The sequence below is a fragment of the Panthera uncia genome (genome assembly GCF_023721935.1).
Source record: "Panthera uncia isolate 11264 chromosome B3 unlocalized genomic scaffold, Puncia_PCG_1.0 HiC_scaffold_1, whole genome shotgun sequence".
Lineage (NCBI taxonomy): Eukaryota > Metazoa > Chordata > Mammalia > Carnivora > Felidae > Panthera > Panthera uncia.
The window spans coordinates 101,872,835-101,899,860 of record NW_026057582.1 but is presented as its reverse complement, the minus strand read 5'-3'; the positions used below and the strand labels follow the sequence as shown (position 1 = coordinate 101,899,860).

Sequence of the window (27,026 nt, the reverse complement as noted above, 5' to 3'; positions counted from 1 at the left end):
ATATATATAACCTGAGCTGGGTTTATATATTTTATTACAATGTTCAGATGTGGATTTTTTGACTCATTTGAACAGATGCCTGTCATGTGCTGTGTGCCTACATATTAGGATAATTCCTGTCCTAATGAAGATTCCTGCCTAGTGGCAAGACAGTTGTGTAAACATTTCAATTACAGTATAATCACTGCTTAGTGGAAGTCTATGTAAAGGTGCAGAGGTAGATGGCCCTGGAGCTGCTTGGAATAGTTGAAGAAGGCCTTAGGGGATCTGGGATTTGGGAGCCTTCCAGGAGTTTGCCTGGTGAAGAACTTCAGGGAAGTTCTGGGAATGATTCATATAAGAGAGAAGCATTAGCCGTTAGAAAGTTAGGCTTGTTTTGTTAGGTAAGAATAGTGTTTCTGAAGTATCCAGCGCAAGCATGAGTAGAGGAGATAGAACGGCACAAGGAGCTAGGGGTCAGATCTTGAAAGGACCTTTGTGTCATGCAAACACTTTTTCATTTTGTCTGCCGGGCTGCAGAGAGCCTTAAAAAAGAATTTTGAGTAGGGGATTAACAGGCTGTGAATGGCATTGTAGAAGGTATTAGTCTAGTGGCACCCTACGAGGATGTTTATTTTGGAGGTAGTGTGGAGACTAGAGGCAAGCGAGACCATACGGAGACCACTTTAAGAGTGCAGACTAGAGATGATGTCTAGTAGGAAGTTGAGTGTAAAGGTGTGTAACTTGGATCAGATGGGTGTTGCTTAATGCCATAAAAGTGAAGCAGTGCCAGTTAAAGAGGATGAGGTTTTAAAGGAATTAGTTACTAAGCCAATTTCAAAGTACAGTTCAATGTACATTCTTCTCTTTGGGGGTTCTTTGTATCCTTAACTCGTTCAAGGGTTTTGCTTGTGAGGTGTATCATCCAGAGGAAGTTGCCTGTCACCAACCTAACCATTCATTTCATTTGTGTTCCTGTGTCCCTACCATATATTTGTGAAAACCTTTCCCTGAAAGTTTTATGTTCGGTCATTATTACATTTCCAGTATTTTGATAACCTTGAAATTAAAGTTAAACTTTAATTGAAGAGTCAAAAATATTTAAAGCACTTTGTGTATGGATATTTGTCTAATTTTTGTATAATTGTACTTGCCAAGTTATTTGTTAGATTAAAGGAGGTTATTCTAGACTAAGGAGGTTTATGAATTTCTGTTTGTATTGAAATAGCAGGTCAGTTTAGAATAGAAATAAAGCGAACTACCAGAATTTGCTGTTAGGAAGAATTCTCTTGTTTTTCTTTCTGTCCTCTAGTCTCCTAACTTGAATTTTATCCTTTTCTCACTAAAATGCTTCCACTGAGAAGGACGTAAACGTAAAAAGCACAAAAAACATTTTAAGAAACCTTTTAAAAGTCTTGATCGCTCGAAAGGTAGGTAAAAGTAGTTTTTTATGCCATGTGTTATTTGTACACATCGCCACTTGATTTCTGTCTTCAAAGGTAAAATGAATGTTAGATACTCCGTAACTTCAAAAATAAGTTTTAACTTGGAAACACATATTAAAGTCTAAAATAAATCTAAAATAAAACAAGGACACCAGAATAGGCTGTCCTTTCTGTTGAGTAGTGCCTTTGCTATGCTTTGGTCATTTGATAGTGAAGTATGTGAGAATTTCAATTCTTGACCTTGTATTTTTCTGTTTTTTATAGATAAGGCAAAAGAAGCCAAAAAGGATACATTTTTGGAAAAATTGGCAACCCAAGTAATTAAAAACGTACAAGTAAAAATCACAGACATTCACATTAAATATGAAGATGATGTAAGTAATTTAAACTTATTGAGGTGAAGCTAATAATTGTGTATTTTATGATACTAATTATTGATTTGTTTAGATATGGGTTATCCGTACCAGATTCTAAATCCATGATTTTTTTTTCTGATGAATATACTACCATATCTTTCCTGTGTTACACTTCTTTCATTAGGCATTTATGTGTATAAATATAAAACCACTGTATACCCCTTTCTAAAAGTAATATAATATATTTAGTTTTGTTTTAAAGTTTGAAAATTATGTAAAATAACCTTGAATTTTTTCACTTACCTAAGATGATGGAAATGCTATTCCGTCTCTTCTAAAAATGAGTTTGTATTCTTTTTTGTTTTTAATAACTTAAAGTTTGGATTTAATTAAAGCAGTACTGACGTATATAGAACTTTTCTTTTTCTCACAGATTCCTTATAGAACTTCAGTTTTAGTAATACGTACTTGTAGTTTTGCAAGATACACTATCTCCATCTTATTTTGACTTTACCTTTTGGTTTTAGGTAGTCATTAAACTGAATTTTGTTAACAAATGTCTAAAAAACCTAAGTTATCAGTGCCCTTGTTTAAACAAACTTAGGAATATAAATCACCTCAACACATCATGGAAGTGAGAGTTATTATTGAAACTAATGGCGTATTGATGAATGTGAACCTCAGTTTGAGCTTTAACTAAGCTTTTTTACTGTGCAAGTACAATTAGAAAGACACATTATTTCTCTCTTTTTAATAAAAAAAATATACAGAGATGCACAGGAGTGGGATAAGTAACATCAATAATGTTTAAGTTGGTGTCACTGCAAGATAGATTAAAAAGGTCTAAGAGGAAAAGAACTAAAAAGTGCAAAGGGATCTTCCTTGTATCATTCCTCTTTCAATGTTATTACCTTAATTATTGTATTTAGGATAATGAAAAATAGAGTTTAGGAAGTGGGGAGTAGGGAAAGTATAATAATGTATCATAAAGATGCTCACTGGATGATAGTAGTTTGTGGGTGGTGCATTAGCAAGTGAGGAGTTATGTTTTATTCTGAAATAGCTGCAAGCTATCTTGAGCTGGTTGTCTGAGGTGTAAGGATGAGCGTGGAAATAAAGGAAGATAATAAAAAACTAAGCTCCCAGAGTGATTTGTGCTTCTTAGTTATTCCAGAGCATGCATTTTTCCTGCATTTGCGAAGGGTCTATGTGACTACACTCTGGAGTCCCTGTTGGATGACTTAAAACAGTATGTTTTTTCTTCTCTCTCTAGTTTCCCTAGTTTCTTTCATGGCCAACCACCCTGTATGACTTTTGGACATCCCTGTGATGTCTAAGACAATGACATTGTACACATTGTGGTACAGCGTAAGCATGGTGTGTCAATATAACTTATGTATTGAAGATCAGGAATAGAACAAAAGTTTAACAGGTTAAGAGAGTATGTTAAGAGTCTTGGGCCTTTCCTAACAAAGCAGTTTTGAAAAGTTAAGAATGTTAAAGGCTTAACGAGACAGTTCACATTTCTAAGTGTTAAAAGTAGTTTAGTGGCGCGGTTATTATCCATGACATCTTGTTTTCTTTATCTTTGAAGAACATCTTTAATAGTAGACCTAAAGAGACTGTCTCTTTTTCACTATTTAGACAAGAATCTAGTTAGTGAGAAAAGAGTTCACTTCATAAGAAAAGGGTTTCACTGGGAAAGTATCGTATTCATATCATGCCTACAAAATATGGGTAATCCTAGCCATGTTACTGCCTTTTTCTCTTCTTTTTTTCCCACAAATCCATTTGGACTGTGTGACTTACTTGCATACTAATTGCCCTATGTTGCCTACTGTACAGACTGGAGCATGGCTTCACTTTTACCATCAGTATTTTTTCATGTCATCTTTTCTTTTTTGATAGGTCACTGATCCAAAGCAGCCTCTTTCATTTGGTGTCACACTGGGAGAACTCAGTCTATTGGTAATGTTGGCCTTATTTACAATTTACAGTTTACAATTACATGTAAAATATTGCCATGTCACAGGGTGAATTGCTAAAACCAACTGTTGATACAAACAGCTATTTTGTTTTTATGTGTAATTTTTTTTACAACTTTTCTAGAAGTTCAAAATTTATAGTGATGCTGTTATCACATTCTCTATTTCGATTTGTCTTTGAATTTAATGAATATCAAGATACCAATATCAAACATTGTTAAAGAATTAAAAGCTGTATCTTAAACATGTGGGAAGATAGGGGAAGGCAAATTTTTATAGAGTCATGTTCTCATCCTTGGTATAGGCAGGTAGAATTTCCAAATAGCTTAGAAATGTGTATATGTACAAGTGTATTACATTGAGATGTATATAAGGTAGTTTATTTTGGTTAAGTATTTTATAATGCAGTTTGCTTTTCTTCTAAAGATCTTGAAAGGTAAATAGTGTGTATATTCACGTTGGACATTTTTCCCTCTATTTTCTTTGGACAACTCTATGGTAGGAAAAATGGTTTAAAGTTAAGGACAGTGAGTAAATCATGCTGGGTACATATTTGTCTTCTCATTAGTTATATGGAGAGGGCCTTAGTGAAGAAAGAAGAGGAAGCAAAATGAAAGAGAAGGGGAGAAACAGAAAAAAGGACATGGTTCCATTGAGGCCTTAAGAATAATATTTCCATATGGAGAAACAGAGATATACAACAAATTGAAGACCAAAGCAGAAACATTGGGGGAAAAAAAACAAAACAGAAAACCTGGATGAACAAATTTAAGGGAACCAAGGAAGCTACTGTTTATTATACTGTTTACCTCTGCTTCTTTCCAAGATGAATTTTAAGTAGCTCTTGATGAAAAATGAAATCTACAATAACAGAGACTAGAGATAATTGCTCCGGAAAAACTAGACTAACAATATTAGTCATAAATGAGCACAGTATTTTACGTTGAGCTTCTAACCGACAAAACACAAAATACAATTTAGTCATGTACTTCCCATTGACTGATAAAGAGGCCCACTAGTGCATACAAATGATATGTAGTTTCCTTAGTGTATACTGTTGTTTGATTCTCTATATCTTTGCTCAGACTCTTCATACCATTTTCTTTGCCTGTATTACTTTCTTCTCTTTGTCTCCTTGACGATCCTGTTCAGGTTTTAATTCTTATGTTAGATATTACCTTGTCTTTCCAATTCCTTTCTCAGTTTCCTCTTAGAATTTATTGTTCTTCTTTTACGCCCCCTATTATATTTTATTAGAACACCTGAAACATTATTTTACTGGTTACCATGATGGTCTCCTTCTGTCTAACCTTCATTCATTCACTGATAAAATAGTACTTTTATTTTAGAGTTTTTGTGATGATTAAAGGAAATAGTTTGTGTAAAGCATTTGGGACATGTCTGGCTCAGTAATTTTTTGCTTCAACTATTACACTGACTTTAATAACAACAATAATCCCAAACTTAGCTCTTTCTGTATCCATACCAATCCTTTTTTCCATCTTTCCAGTTACAATTGAACTCTTATATTTAAGGTGATCTTCCCACCTCTGATCTGGATCCCATCTTCTCCATGTCCTTAGGAGCTTTTTTCCTTCCTCTCTCTCTGCCTCTTTTCATCACTTCTTTCTTTCTTTCCATAAATTTTCTTTTTCCTAAAGCTTCAACTCTCTTCCTCCCCACCCTTTCCCCTCCTTCCACTCCTTCCTGTAAGCATTTAAACACATGCAAGTCTGGGTGTTTTTTTTTTTTTTTGTTTCTTTAATTTTGCAGTTTTTAAAACTAAAAAAAAATTTTTTAATATAATTTATTGTCAAGTTAGCTAACATACAGTGTATATGGTGTGCTCTTGGCTTTGGGAGTAGATTTCCTGTGATTCATTACTTACATAAAACACCCAGAGCCCAAATGTCCATCACTTGATTGAATGGATAAAGAAGATGTGGTATATACATATACAATGCAGTATTGCTTGGCAATGAAAAAAATGAAATCTTGCCATTTGCAACACTGTGGAAATGTTTTTTTTTTAAGATTTTTTTTAATTTTTTTTTTTTAACTTTTATTTATTTTTGAGACAGAGAGAGACAGAGCATGAAGGGGGGAGGGTCAGAGAGAGGGAGACACAGAATCTGAAACAGGCTTCAGGCTCTGAGCTGTCAGCACAGAGCCCGACGCGGGGCTCGAACTCACGGACCGTGAGATCATGAGCTGAGCCGAAGTCGGCCGCTTAACCGACTGAGCCACCCAGGCGCCCCTTTAAGATTTTTTTAATTTTTTTTTTTTTTAAGTAATCTCTACCCCCAACATGGGGCTTGAACTCATGACCCTGAGTTTAAGAGTCACACACTCTTCGGACTGAGCCAGCCAGGTGCCCCTCAGGTCTTTTACAATAAAATTAAAAGGGCCTCCTGAACCTTCTCCCACCCCACTTAGGCCCCATCTAACCGCTGCCTTCTCTTTTGCCTCTTTCTAACTTTCTGAGAGAATTCTCTACCTTTACCATCTTTGTTTCCTTACTGCCTGCTGACTCACTACCCGACGTACTGACTCTGCTGTGCCTCTGAAATTGTTCTTGACAAGTCCATCAGTAATGCCCTGACTGCTCAATAAATTAGTTTTAGTTTATCTCATGGTGGCATTTGGCCTTAACTGACTATGCTGACTTTCTAGAAACACGGTCATGCTGTGATTTCCATATTCTCGTGGTTTTCTTCCTATTTTGCAAGAACTATTTATTTGATCTTTTAAAAGAATATGGGCCTTCTTATTCACTATCTCATAGGCTAGCTTTTTTTTTTTTTTTTAGTCATTTATTCATATCCAATTCCTTCCACACAGACACATAGTTTAGACAACTAGCAACTCTTAATTTTCTGGATGAATGAACTTGGTTAAATTAGAACCTCCTCAATTCTATTTTCACCATTCCTTTGATTTTGTCAAATAGATATGTAAGGGAACAGGTAACAGTAGTGAACATTAGCCAGATGTCTTTTCTTTTGTCTAAGTTATTTTGACATAGTTTATAAATATTTTAATAATTATTATTAAATAATTATTTAATATTTAAATATTAAATATTTAAAATATATAAATATATTTAATAATTATTTAATAATATTAAATAATATTTAATAGTTTATACATATAAATGTTTTATGATATATATACTATGTTTCACAGTTATTCTTTATTTCTTTTAGACTGCAAATGAACATTGGACTCCATGCATATTAAATGAAGCAGAAAAAATTATATACAAGGTATTAGACTGGATTAAGAATTTGTTATTTTTGTAGGAACACACACTTAACATATTTTTTTTGAAACCTTGATGGAGCCCAATGTGCCATTGAAGAGTGACTGAAGTGTAGGGCCTGGTTTTGGCTCTGCTTACTGTGTGACCTTCTGTGATCACTTACCTTTTCTGAGGTTTAGGTTCTTCCCCTAGCAAAAGGAATCAGAAAAATTAATATTTTCCAAATGTATTTTGTGGAGCATTAGGTAATTGAGATATTAGATTTATAGAAAAAATATTCTCTGGTCAAGATTACTGATGGAAGTACTAAGCTGTACATAATTAAACGGTATGTTTCATTTTGTTTTAAACCACAGGACTTCACAATACTTTAAATATGCTAATAAACATTGTGAATTTGTAGCTTTCCCCACCTTGTTGTTCTAGATTCTCCTCCCCTCACCCCTCCCTCTAAACAGCCATTCCTGTCCATTGGTGGAATCATGTCTTTCTTATTCAACAAAACATGTACAAGGCCTGTTAAATAGTAAATTATCAATTAATATTTGATAACTGAATGAACGAATTTCCTTGGAAATAGTGTTGCCGGAAGCACAATTTACCAAATGCTAAGGTTAATAATAAAGTCCATGAATAACATGATTATGTTTTCCCCATATTTGCTTAAGTTTTTTCTTTAAAAGCTCAAAATGGCAATTGGATAATGTTAGGGTGAATATGAGAATAATCTTTTAATATTGCTTCATAATTTTAATGTGTTAGTTGCTTGACCTCTTTGATTTTTCTTTTACAGCTTGTACGACTTGATAGTCTTAGTGCCTACTGGAATGTAAACTGCGGCATGTCTTACCAGGGATCGAAGGAACAGATCTTGGTAATTTCAGTTTATGCCTGAAGAGCTCACTACACTCCCTAAACTTTTTTTAACATAAGAAGTGCTGAAGGAGAACAGGATATAGTCTTTTGTTTAAGTTGTATTTAACTATACCAGAATTGTGAAATACAGTTTTTGGAATCCACTCTTTTTTTTTAAATTTTTATTTAAAATAAATAAACTTCAAAAAATAAACTGGTATTTTTGAAGATCTTTGTGAAACCATTCACTACACAGTGAAATAATAACCTATGCTATTACATTAAAACTTCATTTCCGGTTTTTTACACTCACATTTTGATGGCATTCTGGTTACATTGTGGTGTTTCACGTCAGAACGATTACTTGAAGAGTATTGTAAGGAAAGATGATACCTTTCAGAGCTAAAGAACATCTTCTTAGCACTTTTTTTTAATTGAAGTGTAGTTGACCTTAGCAAATGTTGTAAACATTTGTGATGATGATTTCCTGAACAGTGAAAGGTCAATTCAAAACTTCAGTGTGCTAAGTTAGTCTTAGTCATTTTTATTTACTAAGAGGGAAAAGGAAGAACAGTTGAATTTTCTGAACTTTAATTACAAGATTCTCTTATTTCTCAGAAAGATATTGTAGCAAATAATTTACCTTTGTCTAGAAAGTGTTTAAGATCTCAGTTCATGGATGTTTAGTTTGTTTTTTTTTTAAAAATTTTTTTAATGTTTATTTATTTTTGAGAGAGAGAGACAGAGCATGAATGGGGGAGGGGCAGAGAGAGAGGGAGACACAGAATCGGAAGCAGGCTCCAGGCTCTGAGCTGTCAGCACAGAGCCCGATGCGGCTCCGGAACACATGAACCGTGAGATCATGACCTGAGCCCAAGTCTGATGCTTAACCAACTGGGCCATCCAGGCACCTCCCCGCCACCCCCCCCCCCCAGTTGTTGTTTCTTTTTTAGTCAGAGGGGAACATAATACTATAACATTTTTAAATATTTAGAATTTTATTTTATTTTATTTTTCATTGATTTAATGGTATTTATTTTTGAGAGAGAGAGGCAGAGCGTGAGTGGGGGAGGGGCAGAGAAAGAGGGAGACACAGAATCCAAAGCAGGCTGTCAGCACAGAGCCTGATGCGGGGCTGGAACCCATGAACTGCCAGATCAAGACTTGAGCTGAAATCAGATGCTTCAGCGACTGAGCCACCCAGGCAACCTAGATACTTAGAATTTTAAAAAATTATCTACTTTTATATTTTTTCTAAGAAATATACCCATAAATAATGCTCAGTGTGCTTTTCTTGTGGACTACTAATTAAAAAGAGGAAAATAAAGATACTGATTTAAGAACAACATTTCCCCCCCATGTGTAGATGAATATGTGTGTATTTCTTTTCATTCTCATCCTCAAATTTTTGTTTAGGATCAGCTGAAAAGTGGAATTCTTACAAGTAGCAATATACCTGCAAATCATCAATATAGTAAGTAATGGTAAAAGTTTTACTTCATATTATAGAAAGCGTAGATTTAAATACTCTGCCATAATATACTTTTTGTGGTAAAGTTACTTTGACAAGACAAAAGTATGGATTTTATATTTTAGTTTTATAATATAGCCTATTTGGATTATACCTAAGTGTTTAGGAATAGGTTATGACATATACATACCACGGGAGAGTAAGAGAGAGGAGGGAAGTACATCTGTAGTTCATTCCCAATGACTAAACACCCTTGACCTCCCTGTTTTCTTTTTACCTTGTTATCACGTTTGTTTGGGGCATTAGGTTTTCTTTGTTTAATAACTCAGTTTCTGAGATTTTGGTATTCTCATGGTCAACCCTACCATGTCACTATTGCAGTGTTATGACAAACCAACGATTCTAGAGTTATTTATTTATTTGTTTGTTTATTTTGAGAGAAAGAGAAAGACAGAGACTGTGTGTGTGTGAGCAGGGGAAGGACAGAAAGAGAGCGAGAGAGAGAGAATCCCAAGCAGGCTCTGCACTGTCAGTACAGAGCCCAACATGGGGCTTGATCCCATGAACCGTGAGGTCATGACCTGAGCCAAAACTAAGAGTCAGACACTTAACCTACTGAGTCCTCCAGGTGCCCCCATAGAGATTTTCTAACTGGGCTTTTCTAATTCTCGGCACCCTCACCTTTACTTATTTTTCAATAGCCCTATAACAAACGAGCCTGTTTATTTATTTATGCTGTTTTCTCCATTTTAGTTTCATTCTAAAGAGGCTTTTGTTTTGTTTTGTGTTAAATTTAGTACACCCCTTTGTGTTTGTGCTGAGCTTTCATGCTCATCTTCTTGCATATTCTATATTACTGTGGTTTACTCTCGTTTTCTTCATATTTTATAGCTGACTGCCATGATGTAAGAGTTGGCACTTTCTCTTTATGTTCATAGACCTCTCCATTTAATGATAATGATGTTTTCAGATGAAAGTGTTTAGTTTCATACGTGAAAGAACTATTTTAGAGAAATCTACAACCTCATTTATAAGTGGTATCCTCCACTTGTAAATAACCTTTAAATAAGTTAAAAATTTTATACAATCTTATGCAATTGTAAATGCTGTACGATATCACAATTTATCTAACTTCGATACTGTTCACAGTTAAATATATTACTTTGCCCTGTCATCTTACCTAATATGTCTTTTCATGCTGGTTCTTAACTTCAGGAATATTTTCTTTATTTGATTCTAAGATTGTATATGTAATGATAATTTTGAAAATTGTAAAGTGGTAAGCAGTTTTTTTCTTGGTAATATGAATTTCATTCATGATTCTGTTCTAAATTCTGCCATTGATTAAGACAAATAATCAAATTTTGTTTCCTACCTTGTATAATATTTTTAATGAATAATAAAATCTTTAAATGTCTCATAGTAAGGAAGAGAAGCCTAATTTTATATAGCCAGAATAACCAAGAGCAGATGGTCTACTATTTTGTGCATTTTTACTTAGAAGCATAGGAGTACAATTTCCTCCTTAGAGATCCCCATTTAACTTATAGTCGATGTTATGCAGATAAGTAGATGCTTAAATATTTTTTGGTAGTGTTTTTTGTTACATTTTTTACATATTTTAGTCATTTTTCTGTACTTTCAGAATAGTGTTTTCATAATTATTTATAGTTGTTCATTTGTAAAGGCTTATAAACATATCTTATGTCTTCCCATGTGATGAAAGTTTTCCAGCCAATATCAGCTTCTGCAAAGCTCTTCATGAATCCTTATGCGGAAACAGAGCTGAAAACACCCAAACTTGACGGGAACATAGAAGTACAGAATATTGCTGTTGAATTGACTAAACCTCAGGTAGGATTCAGGTGGACATTTCTAGCTTTGATAAGCTTTGAATCTCAACTTCATTTGTCCTTTGCGATTATTCCTTCTCTGATGCTCCTCTCCAATGCTCTGGTGGTTCTTTTATATATTTACACGTGTGTGTGTGTGTATTTTTTTTTTAAGAAAATAAATATCAAATTAAAAAAAATATTTCCTTCATTTTATGTGATCTTTTCCTTCTTGGTAGAGTACCTTACCAAGTTACAGAAAATGACGTTATTCCTATTTAATTCTCATTTGTTGATGGAAGATTTTAATGTGTTTTTTCTTCCTCAAATTTTAATAGACATATTCGTATTAAATATTGTCTACTTAATTTTTAGAATAGCTTATGTTGGCAGCTTTTTCTTCCATCATTTGTTTCTCATTTGGTTACATGCACGGGGAGTTTGGGTAGCAGACCTGGAGAACTGAAAATGAAGGGAGGACCAGGGATTTATTTAGCTAAATGACTTTTAGCTCAGTGCAGTCCAATAAGAATGTACAGTAGTCTCCCCTTCTCCACGGTTTCCTTCTCCTTGGTTTTGCTTACACGGGTCAACTGTGGTCTCCAAGCAGATGACCTTTCTTCTGATGTATCATCAGAAGGTCACTAGTGTCCCAGTTCTATGTCACAGTGCCTGTATCATTCACCTCACTTTGTATCATCATTAGGCATTTTATCATAAGAGGAAGAGTGAATGCAGAACAATAGGATATTTTGAGAGAGAAACACACACCACATTCACTTAACTTTTATTACAGCATCTTGTTATAATTATTCTCTTCTATTATTGTTGTTAATCTCTTGTTGTGCCTAATTTATAAATTAAACTTTATTAGAAGTATATGTGTAAAGGAAAAGCATAGCATATGTAGGGTTCAGTACTATCCATGGTTTCAGGCATCCGCTTGGGGTCTTAGAACATGTTTCCTGTGGATAAGGAGGGGATTACTGTCATTCAGGTTGTATATGTAATTTAAAATTTAACTTTTTTTTTTTTTTTTTTTTCAACGTTTTTAATTTATTTTTGGGACAGAGAGAGACAGAGCATGAACGGGGGAGGGGCAGAGAGAGAGGGAGACACAGAATCGGAAACAGGCTCCAGGCTCCGAGCCATCAGCCCAGAGCCTGACGCGGGGCTCGAACTCACGGACCGCGAGATCGTGACCTGGCTGAAGTCGGACGCTTAACCGACTGCGCCACCCAGGCGCCCCTAAAATTTAATTTAAAATTTTAATGTAATTTAAAATTAGTTTAAGATTTTCTAGTTGTTACATTAGCAAAGTAAAAAGAAAAGATGAAATTTGTTAGTAAAATTAGTAACATTCCATTTAAGCTAGCATACCTGAAATATTATCATTTCTGCATGTAATCAGTATAAAACATTGTTAAGATATTTTACATCCTTTTGTTTTTCCTAAGTCTTTGAAATCTAGGGTGTATTTTAAACTTACAATACATGTAAGTTCGGACTATCCATACTGTAAGTGGTGAATAACCATGTGGTAACCAATTGGTAAAAATGTGTTAAGAAAAACAGAAGAAATAGCTAGATTTGCCCCTTTCTTTATCTTATCTACAGTCATGTTGTGTGTGTGTGTTTCCCTTCATTTGAATTGCTTACCTGGTACTTGCAGAGTTGTATTGGTGATAAGATGGACAATTAAATACGTTTATCTTGCTTTAGTTTTATAATGATTTTCTGGAGCCATTTTCAAATCAGCTCATAGATAGTCAATGCTGAAATGATGGTCCAGAGGAAAATATGTAGTTTTAGGAACAATCATGTTCCAGGTCACTAGTTATAGATAGTGTGTTTGGTTGTTTCTAAGATGTGCCTTTATCTTACACTTTAGCATATTTGAATATAGGATGTATTATTATTATGGATGGTATGCCAGTTTTAATTGGCAGCATTGTTTTTTTTTTTCTTTTTATTAGTGGAACTTAAAAATTATGTTACAACTTACAATTGATGGTGTCTTAAATTTGATTAAAAAAAATATATTTTATATATATATACAATATATATGTATATGTGTGTGTGTGTGTATATACGTATATACATATATATGTACATATATATACACACACACACATATATATAGCGTATATTTTAAAGTTTATCTTGAGAGAGAGCATGAGCAGGGGAGGGGCAGAGAGAGAGGGAGAGAGAGAGGATCCCAAGCAGGCTCCATGCTGTCAGCGTGTAGCTGGTTCAGTGACTGGAACCCATGAAATGTAATATCATGATCTGAGCCAAAATCAAGAGTTGGACGCTTAACCGACTGAGCCACCCAGGTGCCCCAATTTGATGAAATATATTAACAAGCAACCATGATCGTCATTATTTCAAGGAAGTTGGAGTCTTACGAGACTGAAAATATAATAAAATATGGTGTTTATCCATGTGTGAAATGTAATAATTATAACTGTATTTTTGTTTTAATAGTACTTAAGTATGATTGACCTTTTGGAGTCATTGGATTATATGGCTAGAAATGCCCCTTACAGAAAATATAAGCCTTATTTACCACTTCATACCAATGGTCGACAATGGTAAGTTAGAATTTTTTTTTTTTTTTTGAGAAATATATAATAGAGTTAGGAACTCTCAGATTTAAGAGACCTTTAAAGCCATGTGATGAAACCACTTTTTTTCTTTATTAGACATGAAAAGGATATCTTTTGTATTATGTCTTTGTTAATTTTTTGTAAACACATTCTCTTGTACTCTTGCTTTTAGAGTATTACTGAATTTTCCACTTAGCATTAAGACTTTAATCATTTTTTGGTCTTATTGTCCATGGGCTCAATGTTAGAACCATATTGGGATAGTATTCATTTTGCATAACATGTCATTTTGTGTCTTTATGATTTTGCTTTGACATACCCTCTTCTTGGAGTTGTTTGCTCATTTTGTAATCTGTTTATGTCAGAGAATTGTACTGGACAATTGAAATATTATTGCTGAGCTCTTATAGGAGAATGGTTAATAAGAACACAAAAATGTAACAGTGTAGATCCAAAAGTCAAAGCCATTTTCCTGCTTTTTTTCTTAAACCTTTGTATTCAAATGTACATTAAAATTTGATTTGCAGGTGGAAATATGCAATTGATTCTGTTCTTGAAGTTCATATAAGAAGGTACACACAGATGTGGTCATGGAGTAACATAAAAAAACACAGGCAGTTGCTCAAGAGTTATAAAAGTGCCTACAAAAGTAAGCTAACCCAGACTAAAGTCCCAGAAGAAATACAGAAACAAATTCAGGTATATTTTGCATGTATTAGTGAAAGCTATTACTTGTTAAATCATCCTTCAGTGTTAATTTTTCTAAATTATAAATATAAAATATAATTTTAGGAAGAATAGGACTGATCTTTTTTTGAAAAAATGCAGAGTTTTTTTTTCAGTTTTTTCTTCTTTAAACAAATCTTTCTTTTCCATCCTAATGTCAGATAAAATGTGGTTACTAGAAACTATTGGGAGAAATGGCTTGGTTTTTTTATAATAATGTTTAGAAAATTAGTAGCAGAGCTGTTCAAATATATATTTATTATTAGCTAGATATATGTTATTAGTTTTGTTACTGGCTTTTTTTAGGAGCTCAAAATATTATTTATAAAAAAAAATAGCTCTTATTGCTTAAAATAGGAATCCCTTTGGAAAAATAGAGAAACACGACTCTGAGTATATAAGTTGCTTAATATCATCTGGTCTTGATTATATGACTACTTCTGCCACAAATTCATAATGTAAAGAATTAATTGAGTTCCCATTATTCTGAAATACATGAGAATCACTAATATTATATATTAGAAAAAGGATCAAGTTTCTCAGAATCTGAGGTCTGATGTTCTCATGTATAAAATGGAAACAGGATCTGTCTTACAGAGTTCTGAGAATTGCATGAAATAACACATAGAATACCTAATACACAGGTCACCAATACATATTAGATTCTTACATACTTTTATTTAAATTCCCCAAGTCATTTTCTACTTTAGCTTCTTGTGGATTTATAGAATTTTGCATTCTTAAATTTTGTGTTTTATAGTACAATCGTTATAAAATACTATAGACTAGAGTGAGTCAGAAGTAAGAACCATAAGGATAATACCTAAAAGAAGCCTCTCTCCTAAATATTCTTGTATCTGTAATGATCTTATTAAAATTCTTACTTTCATATTGTATTTTTATACTTACACTTACATGAGATCACAATTACTGTTTATTCATGGACTGGATAAGCCTAGAAATCTTAGAATAAAAATTTTTTTAATCTAATGCCATTTTTCTTGTTTACAAGTGTCTCTTTGTATTTTATAGGATTTGGAGAAGACTCTAGATGTTTTTAACATAATTTTAGCAAGGCAACAAGCACAAGTTGAGGTAATAATGTTTATTTGCTCATTTTGTGTTTTAAACATGTTACTATTACTCCTGTAAACTTAAGATCAGGAAGTCTTAGGTTTCAGGGGATTTATTCAAGTATAAAGGTTGAGTTTTCGTGCCTTCATTTGGTCTCAGGAGAAAAAATTGGAACATTGGAAAGAACACATTAACATGAAAGGGCAAAAAATTTTAATTTCTAAAAAATTTTTTTTAATGTTTTTATTTTATTTTTGAGAGAGAGACAGAGCGCAAGTGGGGGAGGTGCAGAGAGAATGAGAGAGACACAGAATCCAACGTAGGCTCCAGGCTCTGAGCTGTCAGCACGGAGCTTGACGTGGGGCTCGAACTCACAGACAGTGAGATCATGGCCTGAGCCCAAGTTGGACACCTAACCGAAATTTTAATTTTAATTTTAATTTTATGACAAAAAATTTGAAACTCCCCAAAAGAAAGTTTAATTTTAATTTTATGACAAAAAATTTGAAACTCCCCAAAAGAAAGTAAATAAAAGTTGTCTGTAATCCTAGCAACACAGAATGCTGCTGTTAACATTTTGACACACAGTCTTGCAGTTTTTCTCCCATGCCTAAGTGCTGACTTAAGTTTGCTCTTTATCCCCCGTCCCTTCACTTTGTCTTTGCCTTGTTTCCTTTTCCCTCCCTCCCTTCCTTCCTTCTTCTTTCCCTTCCTCCTTCTCTCCTTCTCTTACTTCTTTTCTTTTTTACCATAATTGGAATCAGTCTGTTTATATTTCACAATTCATGCCGACTTATCCCACTTGGCATATCCTACCAATAATGGCATGTCTCCATTGTTCCATGTCAATCCTATTCTGTAACATGACATTTTTGATAATTAAAAAAAAAATAAATTGCAAGTACAATACAACTCACTGTAGGAAAGTTAGGAAATAAAGATATACAAAGAAATAAAATAGAAACAGCTATTATCTCACACTGAATATACCTACAGTTGATAATTTTTTGTATATTTTTTAGTCTTTTTGATATTTATAGATCTCTGTACACATACTCATATTCAAAAAAAATTTTTTTACGTTTATTTTTGAGAGAGAGAGAGAGAGAGAGAGATTGGGGGAGGGGCAGGGAGAGACACACACACACAGAATCTGAAGCAGGCTCCAGGCTCTGAGCTGTCAGCACAGAGCCCAACGCAGTGTTTGAACCCACAAGCCCACAAGCCATGAGATCGTGACCTGGGCCGAAGTTGGACGCTTAACTGACTGAGTTGCCCTGGTGCCCCACATTTTTAAATGGGATTAAAGCACACGCCTATTCATTCATTTACTTAGTAAGTACTCATTGAGTGCCTATTTTACTAGCATCATGGTTAAGAGTGTGGACTCTGGAGTCAGATGGTCTAGATTCTAATCCCAGCTTTGCCTACTTGCATGATCTTGGGCTAGCTCTTTCATCTCTCATTGCCTCAGTTTCCTGATTTGTAAAATAGGATTAATTCATAGTATGTACATCACAGGGTTACTTTGAGGAGTACATGATAATCCATGTAAAGCACTTAGACTACTGAGTGCTTGGCACATAGTAATTAGTAAATAAGTGATTTTTTTTCATTCATCATCATCATCATTTGTATTAGCATACAGAAATTAACAGAACAAAAATCCCTTACTTACATTCTAGTAGAAAGAAAGATAATAAAAACATAAATAAAAATAAAGTTGAAGGGCATACAGAAAAGGAATATATCACTGGGGCCAGGCAGTAATGATGATGAGGGTTGCAATTTTAAATAGGGTGGTCACGGAAAGCCTCACTAAGAAGGAAACATTTAAGCAAACACCTGAAGAATGTGAGGGAATCAACCAGAATGCTTTCTGAGGGAAAAGTGTACCAGACAGAAAGAATATAGCAAGCTGAAAAGTTTTGAGGTGACTATCTGGTTCACTCACGGAACTAACTGAGTGGTGAGAGAGAGGAGAGTGGTCGTTAGCAAGGTCAGAGTGGAACATAGTGGAGGAGTAGGAGGGGTGCTTATGGGAGTTGGAGAGGGTGCCAGATTGTTAGGGTCTTATAAGTAATTGTGTGAATTTGACCTTTACTCTGAATTAGGGAGCCATTTTGAGAATGGAATGATACAGTCTAACTTATGTTTTAAAATTCACTCAGTCTGCTCTTTTGTGTAAAAAGGAGAACAAGGGTGAAAATAGGGAGATCAGTTAGGATGCTGTTGAAATATTTGAGGTGAGAGATAATGGCTGAGAGTGGTTGCAATGGAGGTGATGAGAAAAGGTCAGATTCTGGATAGAATTTGAACATAGAGCTAATATTTCCCAACTGATTAGATACGGGTTATAACAGAGAAATTGGAGATGACTTTAGAGATTTTGGCCTGTCGCAGTTGGAAAGATGAAGTTTCCATGAAATGAGATCGGGAAGTCTGGATGGAATAAGCTTGGGTGAGGTGGGAGAGATGAAGAATTCAGTTTGGGACCTATTAAGTTTAGCTATCTTTTAAATAAAGTTGTGGATGTATGGAGTAGACAGTTGGATACATAAATTTATAGTTGAGAAGAGAAATCTGTGCTAGGTATATACATTTCGGAGTTGTCAGTACATAGATGGTATTTAAAGCCGTGACATCAGATGAGATCACCTCGGAAATTAGAGTAGCTAGGGGAGTACTCCAAAGACCCAAAGCATTCTATTGTTACAGGTCAGAGAGATGAGAATCAACAAAGTTGATCATGGAGGAGTTGCCAGGGATGTAGTTGGGAAGCTCTATGACTAATATCCTCAAAGTCAAGTGAAGAAAGAATTGCAAGCAAGAGGGAGTGATCATATGTGACAGATGCATCTGATTGGTCAACTGAGCTGAGGACTGAGAATTGACCATTAGATTTACCAAAATATGAGATGTTTCAGCCATTATTTCCTCAAATAATTTTTGATCACATTCCTTTCTTTTTTCTGTCTAGGACTCCCAGTTTTATACACACACACACACACACACTCACACACAGCCGACCCTTGAACAATACAGGAGTTAGGGACCCCCTACACTGTAAAAAATCTTCATTAACTTTAGACTCCCCCAAAAGGTAACCACTAATAGTCTGCTGTTGACCAGAAGCCTTATTGATAACATCAACAGTTGGTTAACACATATTTTTTATGTTATATGTATTCTATACTGTACTCTCAAAGTAAGCTAGGGAAAAGAAAATGTTCTTAAGAAAATCATAAGGACAATATATTTATGGCACTGTACATATATAGAAAAAAATCTATGTATAAGTGGAGCTGTGTAATTCAAACCTGTGTTGAAATAATTTTTGGTCTAGATTTCTTCTTTCCTTCTTGGATTCAAGTTCTATACACATACACACAAATGTGTACATATATACATATATACATATATATGAGACCTTTTGATACGCCACAAATCTCTGAGGCTTTGTTCATTTTTTTAATCAATCTTTTTACTCTCTGTTCTTTGAATTGGATTATTTCTATTGGTACGTCTTCAAGATTATATTTTTCTCTATCATCCCTATTTTACTGTTGAGCCCATCCTAGGAGTTTTTCCTTCAAATAATATGTTTTTCAGGTCTAAAACTCATATTGAGTTCCTTTTTATAGTTCCCATTTCTCTACTGAAAGTTCTAATCTTTTTAGTCATTTCAAGTGTCTTTCCTTTCATATCATCTAGCAGAAACTATAACGGTTCTCTGCTGGTTTCAGCATTGAGGTTATCTGACCATTGGATCCATACCCAGCACCTGGGTGGCTCAGTCACTGAAGTGTCCAACTCTTGCTTTTGGCTCAGGTCATGATCTCAATGCCATGAGATTGAGCCCTGTGTCAGGCTCCATGCTGGATATGTCATTGGTTTGGGTCCATTTTGTACATGAATAGTAGAGGAGTTAGTTGGAGACTTGTGCAGGTCTTTATATCTTTGCCCCTTTTGTTTAGGTCACTTTCATACACGGGGAGCTTGGGTTAGACTGAAATTTGTGCAGGTTCATACACAGAATTAAGAGATAATCCATTCCCTGGCTCTTCTGCCCCTGGTATTTCCCTCATCTTCTCTGGTTTTCATGGACTTCATTTTCTCATTCCTTGGCCAGCCTATGGAGTTTCTTTCAGGGGTTTAGCTACCTGTGCCTCTTCAGTGCTCCATGGCTGAGGCCCTTACTCAGGGTACAGCCGTGTGAAGTAGTTTTCTGTGGCTTAAAGCTGGTGACTTAAAGCAATGCACAATTATCTCAGAGTTTCTGTGAGTCAGAAGTTCAGGTATAGCTTGTTACCTGAGATCTCTGCTTATGGTCTCAAAATATTTCCATGAAGATGTTGGCTGAAACTGGTTTCATCTGGGTGTCACTGATGAAGGATCTGCTTTTGTTGGCAGATTTTAGTTCCTTATGCCTGTGGGATGTAGGACTCCAATTTCTTGTTGGCTGTTGGGTAGAGGGTGCTCCTTAGCTCATCATTTCATTTCATTTCCTTGCCAGATGGGCTTCTTAACATGGCCCACAAGATGGCAGCTTGCTTTTCCTTTTTTTCTTTTTAATTTTTTAAATGTTTATTTATTATTTTTGAGAGAGAGACAGAGTGTGAGCAGGGGAGGGGCCGAGAGAGAGGGAGACCCAGAATCCGAAGCAGGCTCCAGGCTCTGAGTTATCAGCACAGAGCCTGACATGGGGCTCCAACCCACAAACCACAAAATCATGACCTGAGCTGAAGTTGGATGCCTGACCGACTGAGCCACCCAGGTGCCCCGTCAGCTTGCTTTTTCAAAGGGAGAGAGAGAGATTCCAGCAAGAAAGCTGGTACAGTTTCATGCACATAGTCACATACATCTTGTCACCTTTGTCATATTCTGTTGGTTAGAAACAGGTCATAGGTCATGTCTGCACTAAAGGGAAGGGGACTGCCCAAAGGCAGTAACATCCTCAGGAGGGAAAAGTTAAGGGGGGAAAGAGGGTAGGCACAACATGTGAGGGAAAATGCAAAAACAACAACAACAAAACATGGGTAGCTCATTCTGGTGGAGATGATTTCTCCAAATTTTGACTCCTATCTAGCATCTGCCTACTTTGCTTAGTTTTTAGAGTCTGTTGTAGATGATTTTTATATTTTGTTCAGAATTTTTACTCATTAATGTGAAGGATGGGCTATATAGGACTTATGCCACCATGGAACTGAAAGTTTATTGTTGGATTTAGCAATAAAGAAATCAATTAAAGAGCAGTTTTTATAGAAAAATGTGGGTAGAGACAATAGGAATGAGAGAGAGTGGATGTCTAGGAATTGGAGACATTGAGTGTTGACAGTGTGATACCTTACTGTAAGGAGAGAACAGGTCAATGGAATGGTAACTGGTGGGGAATGTGGAGTTAAGAAAAGGTTTTGTAACTTGCTTTTCTTTCTTTTAAAAAATTTACTATAGCATTCCATTTTTATGCCCGTAGAGTAATTTCTCCAACATAATTTTAAACAACTGAATAGTATTCCATTCTGTGCATATATCAGAATTTGCTTCACTATTTCCCACTGATTATATTTAATTATAAATGACACTACAATGAACAGCCTTGTCTACATGCTTTCTCAAAAATTTCTTACTTTCTTTCTTTTTTTTTTTTTTTTTAATGTTTGTTTGTTTGTTTTTGAGAGACTGAGAGGGATCAAGTGTGAGCGGGCTAGGGTCAGAGAGAGAAGGAGGAAGGCACAGAATCCCAGGCAGGCTCCAGGCTCTGAGCTGTCAGCACAGAGACCGACGCGGGGCTTGACCCATGAACCGTAAGATTGTGACCTGAGCCTAAGTCAGATGTTTATCCAACTGAGCCACCCAGGTGCCCCACATTTCTTATTTTCTTAAGGGCAGGTTCCCCAAGGTGCAGTTTTGGGGTCCAGGAGTAGGAGTATTTTTTTTTAAGTTTATTTCTTTTGAAAGAGCAAGTGAAAGCAGGGGAAGGGCAGAGAAAGACGAAGAGGGAGAATCCCAAGCCGACTCCACGTTCAGCGTGGAGCCCAACGTGGATCTGGAACTCACAGCCATGACATCATGACCTGAGCTAAAATCAAGAGTTGATGCTTAACTGTCTGAGCCATGCCGTCGCCTTGAGTATGAGTATGTTAGAAGGTATTTGATAGTGCTTGGGCTTGTTCCTATGAATTAAAGGAATGATTTGCCAAAAGCAACAGATCATTTCAATCCTTTCTACATTAAGTTGCTTGACCTTTAAGTGGGTGTACTGAACATCAGTTACTAGTTCCTTAAAAATCAAAGGAAGGGTTTATTGTTCAGTGCCATGGATAAAGGGATGGATATAGATGAAGAAAAGGCAAGTAGCTTCATCCAAGGCTAAAGTTTTTTCATTGTAAAGGAAAATCCACAGGGTCACAGAATTTAAAATAGAGGCAGAGAATTGGCTGAAGTTACTTACCATGGACCCTTAACTGCATAGGGCAGGAAGGGAAGACAGCAGAGGGGTATTAAAGTGAAAGGGTCCTGCACCCCTCCTTATGTTAGGTCATATACGTTTTACAATTCATTTTTGGTCTCATATAGATAAGAGATTTTTTACTTTGAAATAATTGTAGATTCACAAGAAGTAAAGCAAAGATATTTCACAGAGGTCCTGTGTACCCTTCCCTCAGTTTGCCTTAGTGGTTATGTCTGTTGTGATTATAATATAATATTAAGACCAAAGATTAGACACTGGTATATGCTATGTACGTATTTCTAGGTCAACTCTCATTTTTGAAAGTATTTTTTAAATGATAATCATCAACATGTAGGAAAGTTTTTTTTCACTATTTTTTTTATTTTGCTGTTTTCTTCATAATCATTATCACTGTTTGAAATTAGTATCTTTAAAATTTTTTTTAATGCTTATTAGTTATTTTTGAGAGCGAGAGAGAGAGAGAGAAGGAAAGAATACACAGGGGAGGGGCAGAGAGAGAGGGAGATACAGAATCTGAAGCAGGCTCCAGGCTCTGAACTGTCAGCACAGACTACGACGTGGGGCTTGAACCCCTGAACCGTGAGATCATGACCTGAGCCAAAGTTGGATGCTTAACCTTAAGACTGAGCCACCCAGGGGCACCTGAGTGGTTCAGTCAGTTAAGCGGCTGCCTTCAGCTCAGGTCGTGATCTCATGGTTCTTGGGTCCAACCCCCACATTGGGCTTTCTGCTGTCCGTGCAGAGCCCACTTCAGATCCTCTGTCCCTCTTTCTGTCTGCCCTTCCCTTACTTGTTCTCTCTCTCTCTCTCTCTCTCTCTCTCTCTCTCTCAAAAATAAATAAATAAAAAGAAATTTATAAAAAAAAAAAAAAGACTGAGCCACACAGGTTCCCCTGAAATTAGTATTTTTACTGCTTTCTAATTAATTAACTTCTGTCTTCTCTTTATTGTCTAAAATTTTCAGTTTATTTTGAAATTCCTCAAAATCTGTGACATGCTGATCACAGCTTTACAAAGATTTCAGTGCTAATAGTGGCTGTATCTTTTTTTTTTTTTTTTTTAGTTAGGGATTTAGAGATTTGAGAGGGCAAAAGTTGAATGTTGGGGTTGGTCACTACATTATTTTAATGTCCTGTATCAACATTTTATTTTTTAAATTCCTTAATGATTAACTTATTTTTCAAAATAAAAATGTTTTCCCTTAAAGCTGAAAAATATGTTTTCTCTTATCAAAAAGTAAAATTTTAATGAGTGATAAAAAATATGGTAACAAAAAAATTTAGTGCCTGCCCTTTTTTGAATTAGTTTAGTTATTAAAAAGATTAAAAAATATTTTTTTTAAAGTAATCTCTACACTCAACATGGGTCTTGAACTCATGACCCCCAGATCAGGAGTCGCCCATTCTACTGACTAAGCCAGTCAGGTGCCCCAGTTTAGTTTAAAAAGGCTGTAATAAAATATCAAATATTGTATAGCCATTCCTCTATTTAGATTTATAGAGAACTGTTCGTAAATCTAGATGATATACATTTAATTGGATGTCTTTTCTGAAAATAGCTCAGTTTCATCTACTTCCAGCTTGATGATCTCTGCTGTTGTTGAGGAACTCTTGTCTGGTTATCTCAGTGGTTCTGAATCCTGCTGCACATTAGAATCCCTAGCGAATTAAAACAAATAATGCCTGGAGTCCACTTCCTCAGGATTTGATTTAATTGGTTTGTGGTGAGGCTCGGACATTGTTGTTGCTGTTTTTGTTTTTGTTAAAGTTTCCTGATGATTCTTTTTTTTTATCTTAGTGTTTTTATTTATATTTGAGAGCAAGAGACAGAGTGCAAGTGGGGGAGGGGCAGAGAGAGGGAGGCACAGAATCCCAAGCAGGCTCCAGGCTCTGACCTGTCAGCACAGAGCCTGACGCGGGGCATGAATCCATGAACAACGAGATCGTTACCTGAGCCATAAATTGGACACTCAGTTGGTTAACTGAGCCACCCAGGCGCCCCTGTTTCCTGGTGATTCTTTTTTTTTTTTTTTAAATTTTTTTTTTTCTCAACGTTTTTAATTTATTTTTGGGACAGAGAGAGACAGAGCATGAACGGGGGAGGGGCAGAGAGAGAGGGAGACACAGAATCGGAAACAGGCTCCAGGCTCCGAGCCATCAGCCCAGAGCCTGACGCGGGGCTCGAACTCACGGACCGTGAGATCGTGACCTGGCTGAAGTCGGACGCTTAACCGACTGCGCCACCCAGGCGCCCCTCCTGGTGATTCTTAAGTACAGCAAAGATTGGATACCACTGAGCTATGATAATATCCACAGTAGCTGATTTGCCATTTACTTTCATTTTGCAGATTCAAACAGGGCCTGAACATATGCATTTCTCTCTGGTTTGTGACAAAAACGTTACATTTCTCCCCTACTTACTCTTTACATTCTCAGGCACTATCCTAGTCTCCTGAATTATCATTGGTGTCATAGTGCTCTTCTGTCACTGCTTTTTGTTGAAAGGAAGAGCCCTATTCATAGGTTGCACGATTTCTTTGTCTTAAAGATTCATAACTTACTGTTGAACTATGTAGCCTGCATCTAAATGCTACATTTGAAATTTTTTGAAACCACTTTCAAATTTTATTATTTCTTGTTTTTTATTTCAAGTGCCTCTTCTCACTAACATTTCAACACTTAGGACTTATGTTGTTATGGACATGATGGAGTTAGTTCCACTCAAAAAATATCTCAAAGTTAAAGACAAACACAGCACGCACTTGAATTAATAATATTGTTTCAAAGTCTGAGGTGAACTCAAGATATTGGTGGCTAAGAATTGATTTGCTTTTGCTGAAGCTTTGTGTTGATGAAAAGTTTTAAAGTAGAAAGTTTTGTAATAGAAACAAAAATAATAGCTACCGTTTTGTTGATATAGTTTGCTGGGTATCTATTCTGAGGAAAGTACTATTACTGTCTTCAATTTATATTAGCAAATGAAGGTATAGAGAGGTTAAATAACTTGTCAAAGTTCTAATTGTCATGAAAAATAAAATAGCACATTAATCTTCTATGACAAGAGAAGTTAAATGTTATATCCTATGGAATATAAAATAATCAAATGTATATATTTTTACTTATTACATTTCCGAATGCTGAAAATGGATTGGTAAGCTTGACAAAAGGTAGTTATGGCTCAGCTGTCAGTGATGAAACTTTGACGGTTTTGTGCACAGACGTAGACGTATTCCCTTATTTATTTAATGTCTGGTTATTAAAGAGAACTTACTTAACTTAGTTTCATCTTGTCTTTACTAATTCACCTTTTTTTTTTTTTCATCTTCTCTTTTGGAGTATTTCACTTTTTGTTACACAGGGAGCCTTGAAACATGTCACTACCAATTTCAAATTTTATATATTTTAAGTGGTAAAATTACTACTATTTTTTAGAGATTTTATTTTAAGTTTATTTCGAGAGAGAGAGATAGAGAGAGAGGATGCATATGTGTGCATGCAAGCAGGGGAGGGGTCAGAGAGAGAGGGAGGGAGAGAATCCCAACCAGGCTCTGTGCTGTCAGCTTTGAGCCTGACATGGGGCTCTATCCCAGGAACCATGAGATCGTGACTTCAGCCTAAATCAAGACTCAGACACTCAACTGACTGAGTCACCTGGGTGTCCCGTAAGGTGGGAAAATTATTAAAGTTTACTTATTCAGGGAATGAAAAGATAGAGTCTAAATTACTTATCCCCTTAAATCTATTTATCCTTCTGTTGTGTACTTTTTGGTTATTCATCTATATTTTACTATTTGAAAGGAGCAGCAGAAAATCAAGCCAGGATTTACTGAGAAGAGAATAAAATGAGATTCAAAGGCTATCTGTTTTTATTTATGTTTTTATTTATATTTATATGTATTTATTTATTTTTATTCACTTATATTTATATATTTTTTTATATTTTTCTAGATATTTATAATTATATATATTTATTTTTATTTATATATTTGTATATATTTATATTATATATCTATATTTATATTGAGACCCTTACTATATTTCTTTTTTTAATCTTTATTGTTTCTTATATGAAATTTATTGTCAAATTGGTTTCCATACAACACCCAGTGCTCATCCCAACAGGTGCCTTCCTCAATGCCCATCACCCACTTTCCCCTCCCCCCGACCCCCATCAACCCTCAGTTTGTCCTCAGTATTTAAGAATCTCTACGGTTAAATTCCTAGCAGTGCTATTGCTGGGTCATAGGGTAGGTCTATTTTTAATTTTCTGAGGAACCTCCACACTGCTTTCCAGAGCGGCTGCACCAATTTGCATTCCCACCAACAGTGCAAGAGGGTTCCTGTTTCTCCACATCCTCTCCAGCATCTATAGTCTCCTGATTTCTTCATTTTGGCCACTCTGACTGGCGTGAGGTGGGATACAGGAGTATTGATGCATAGGGGCACCTGTACCCCAATGTTTATAGCGGCACTCTCAACAATAGCCAAATTATGGAAAGAGCCTAAATGTCCATCAACTGATGAATGGATAAAGAAATTGTGGTTTATATACACAATGGAATACTACGTGGCAATGAGAAAAAATGAAATATGGCCTTTTGTAGCAACATGGATGGAACTGGAGAGTGTGATGCTAAGTGAAGTAAGCCATACAGAGAAAGACAGATACCATATGGTTTCACTCTTATGTGGATCCTGAGAAACATAACAGAAACCCATGGGGGAGGGGAAGGAAAAAAAAAAAAAAAAAGAGGTTAGAGTGGGAGAGAGCCAAAGCATAAGAGACTGTTAAAAACTGAGAACAAACTGAGGGTTGATGGGGGGTGGGAGGGAGGGCAGGGTGGGAGGGAGGGCAGGGTGGGTGATGGGTATTGAGGAGGGCACCTTTTGGGATGAGCACTGGGTGTTGTATGGAAACCAATTTGACAGTAAATTTCATATATTAAAAAATAAAAAAA

At 35.6% G+C, this 27,026-nt stretch overlaps 1 protein-coding gene across 3 annotated transcripts in view; it reads left to right on the top strand.

Moving 5' to 3' along the window:
* VPS13C (vacuolar protein sorting 13 homolog C) overlaps window positions 1–27,026 on the top strand; it is a 211,164-nt gene that overhangs the window by 32,885 nt on the left and 151,253 nt on the right. For all 3 annotated transcript variants that reach the window (XR_007453840.1, XM_049613728.1, XM_049613729.1), the window contains exons 6-14: window positions 1,689–1,798; window positions 3,689–3,748; window positions 6,972–7,031; window positions 7,821–7,901; window positions 9,299–9,356; window positions 11,080–11,207; window positions 13,673–13,779; window positions 14,322–14,493; window positions 15,553–15,615. Coding sequence is in view for 2 of the 3 variants with exons in the window: in XM_049613728.1 (XP_049469685.1) it covers window positions 1,689–1,798; window positions 3,689–3,748; window positions 6,972–7,031; window positions 7,821–7,901; window positions 9,299–9,356; window positions 11,080–11,207; window positions 13,673–13,779; window positions 14,322–14,493; window positions 15,553–15,615 (839 nt within the window). In the remaining variant the exon portion in view is untranslated. The remainder of the gene's footprint in view (window positions 1–1,688; window positions 1,799–3,688; window positions 3,749–6,971; window positions 7,032–7,820; window positions 7,902–9,298; window positions 9,357–11,079; window positions 11,208–13,672; window positions 13,780–14,321; window positions 14,494–15,552; window positions 15,616–27,026) is intronic.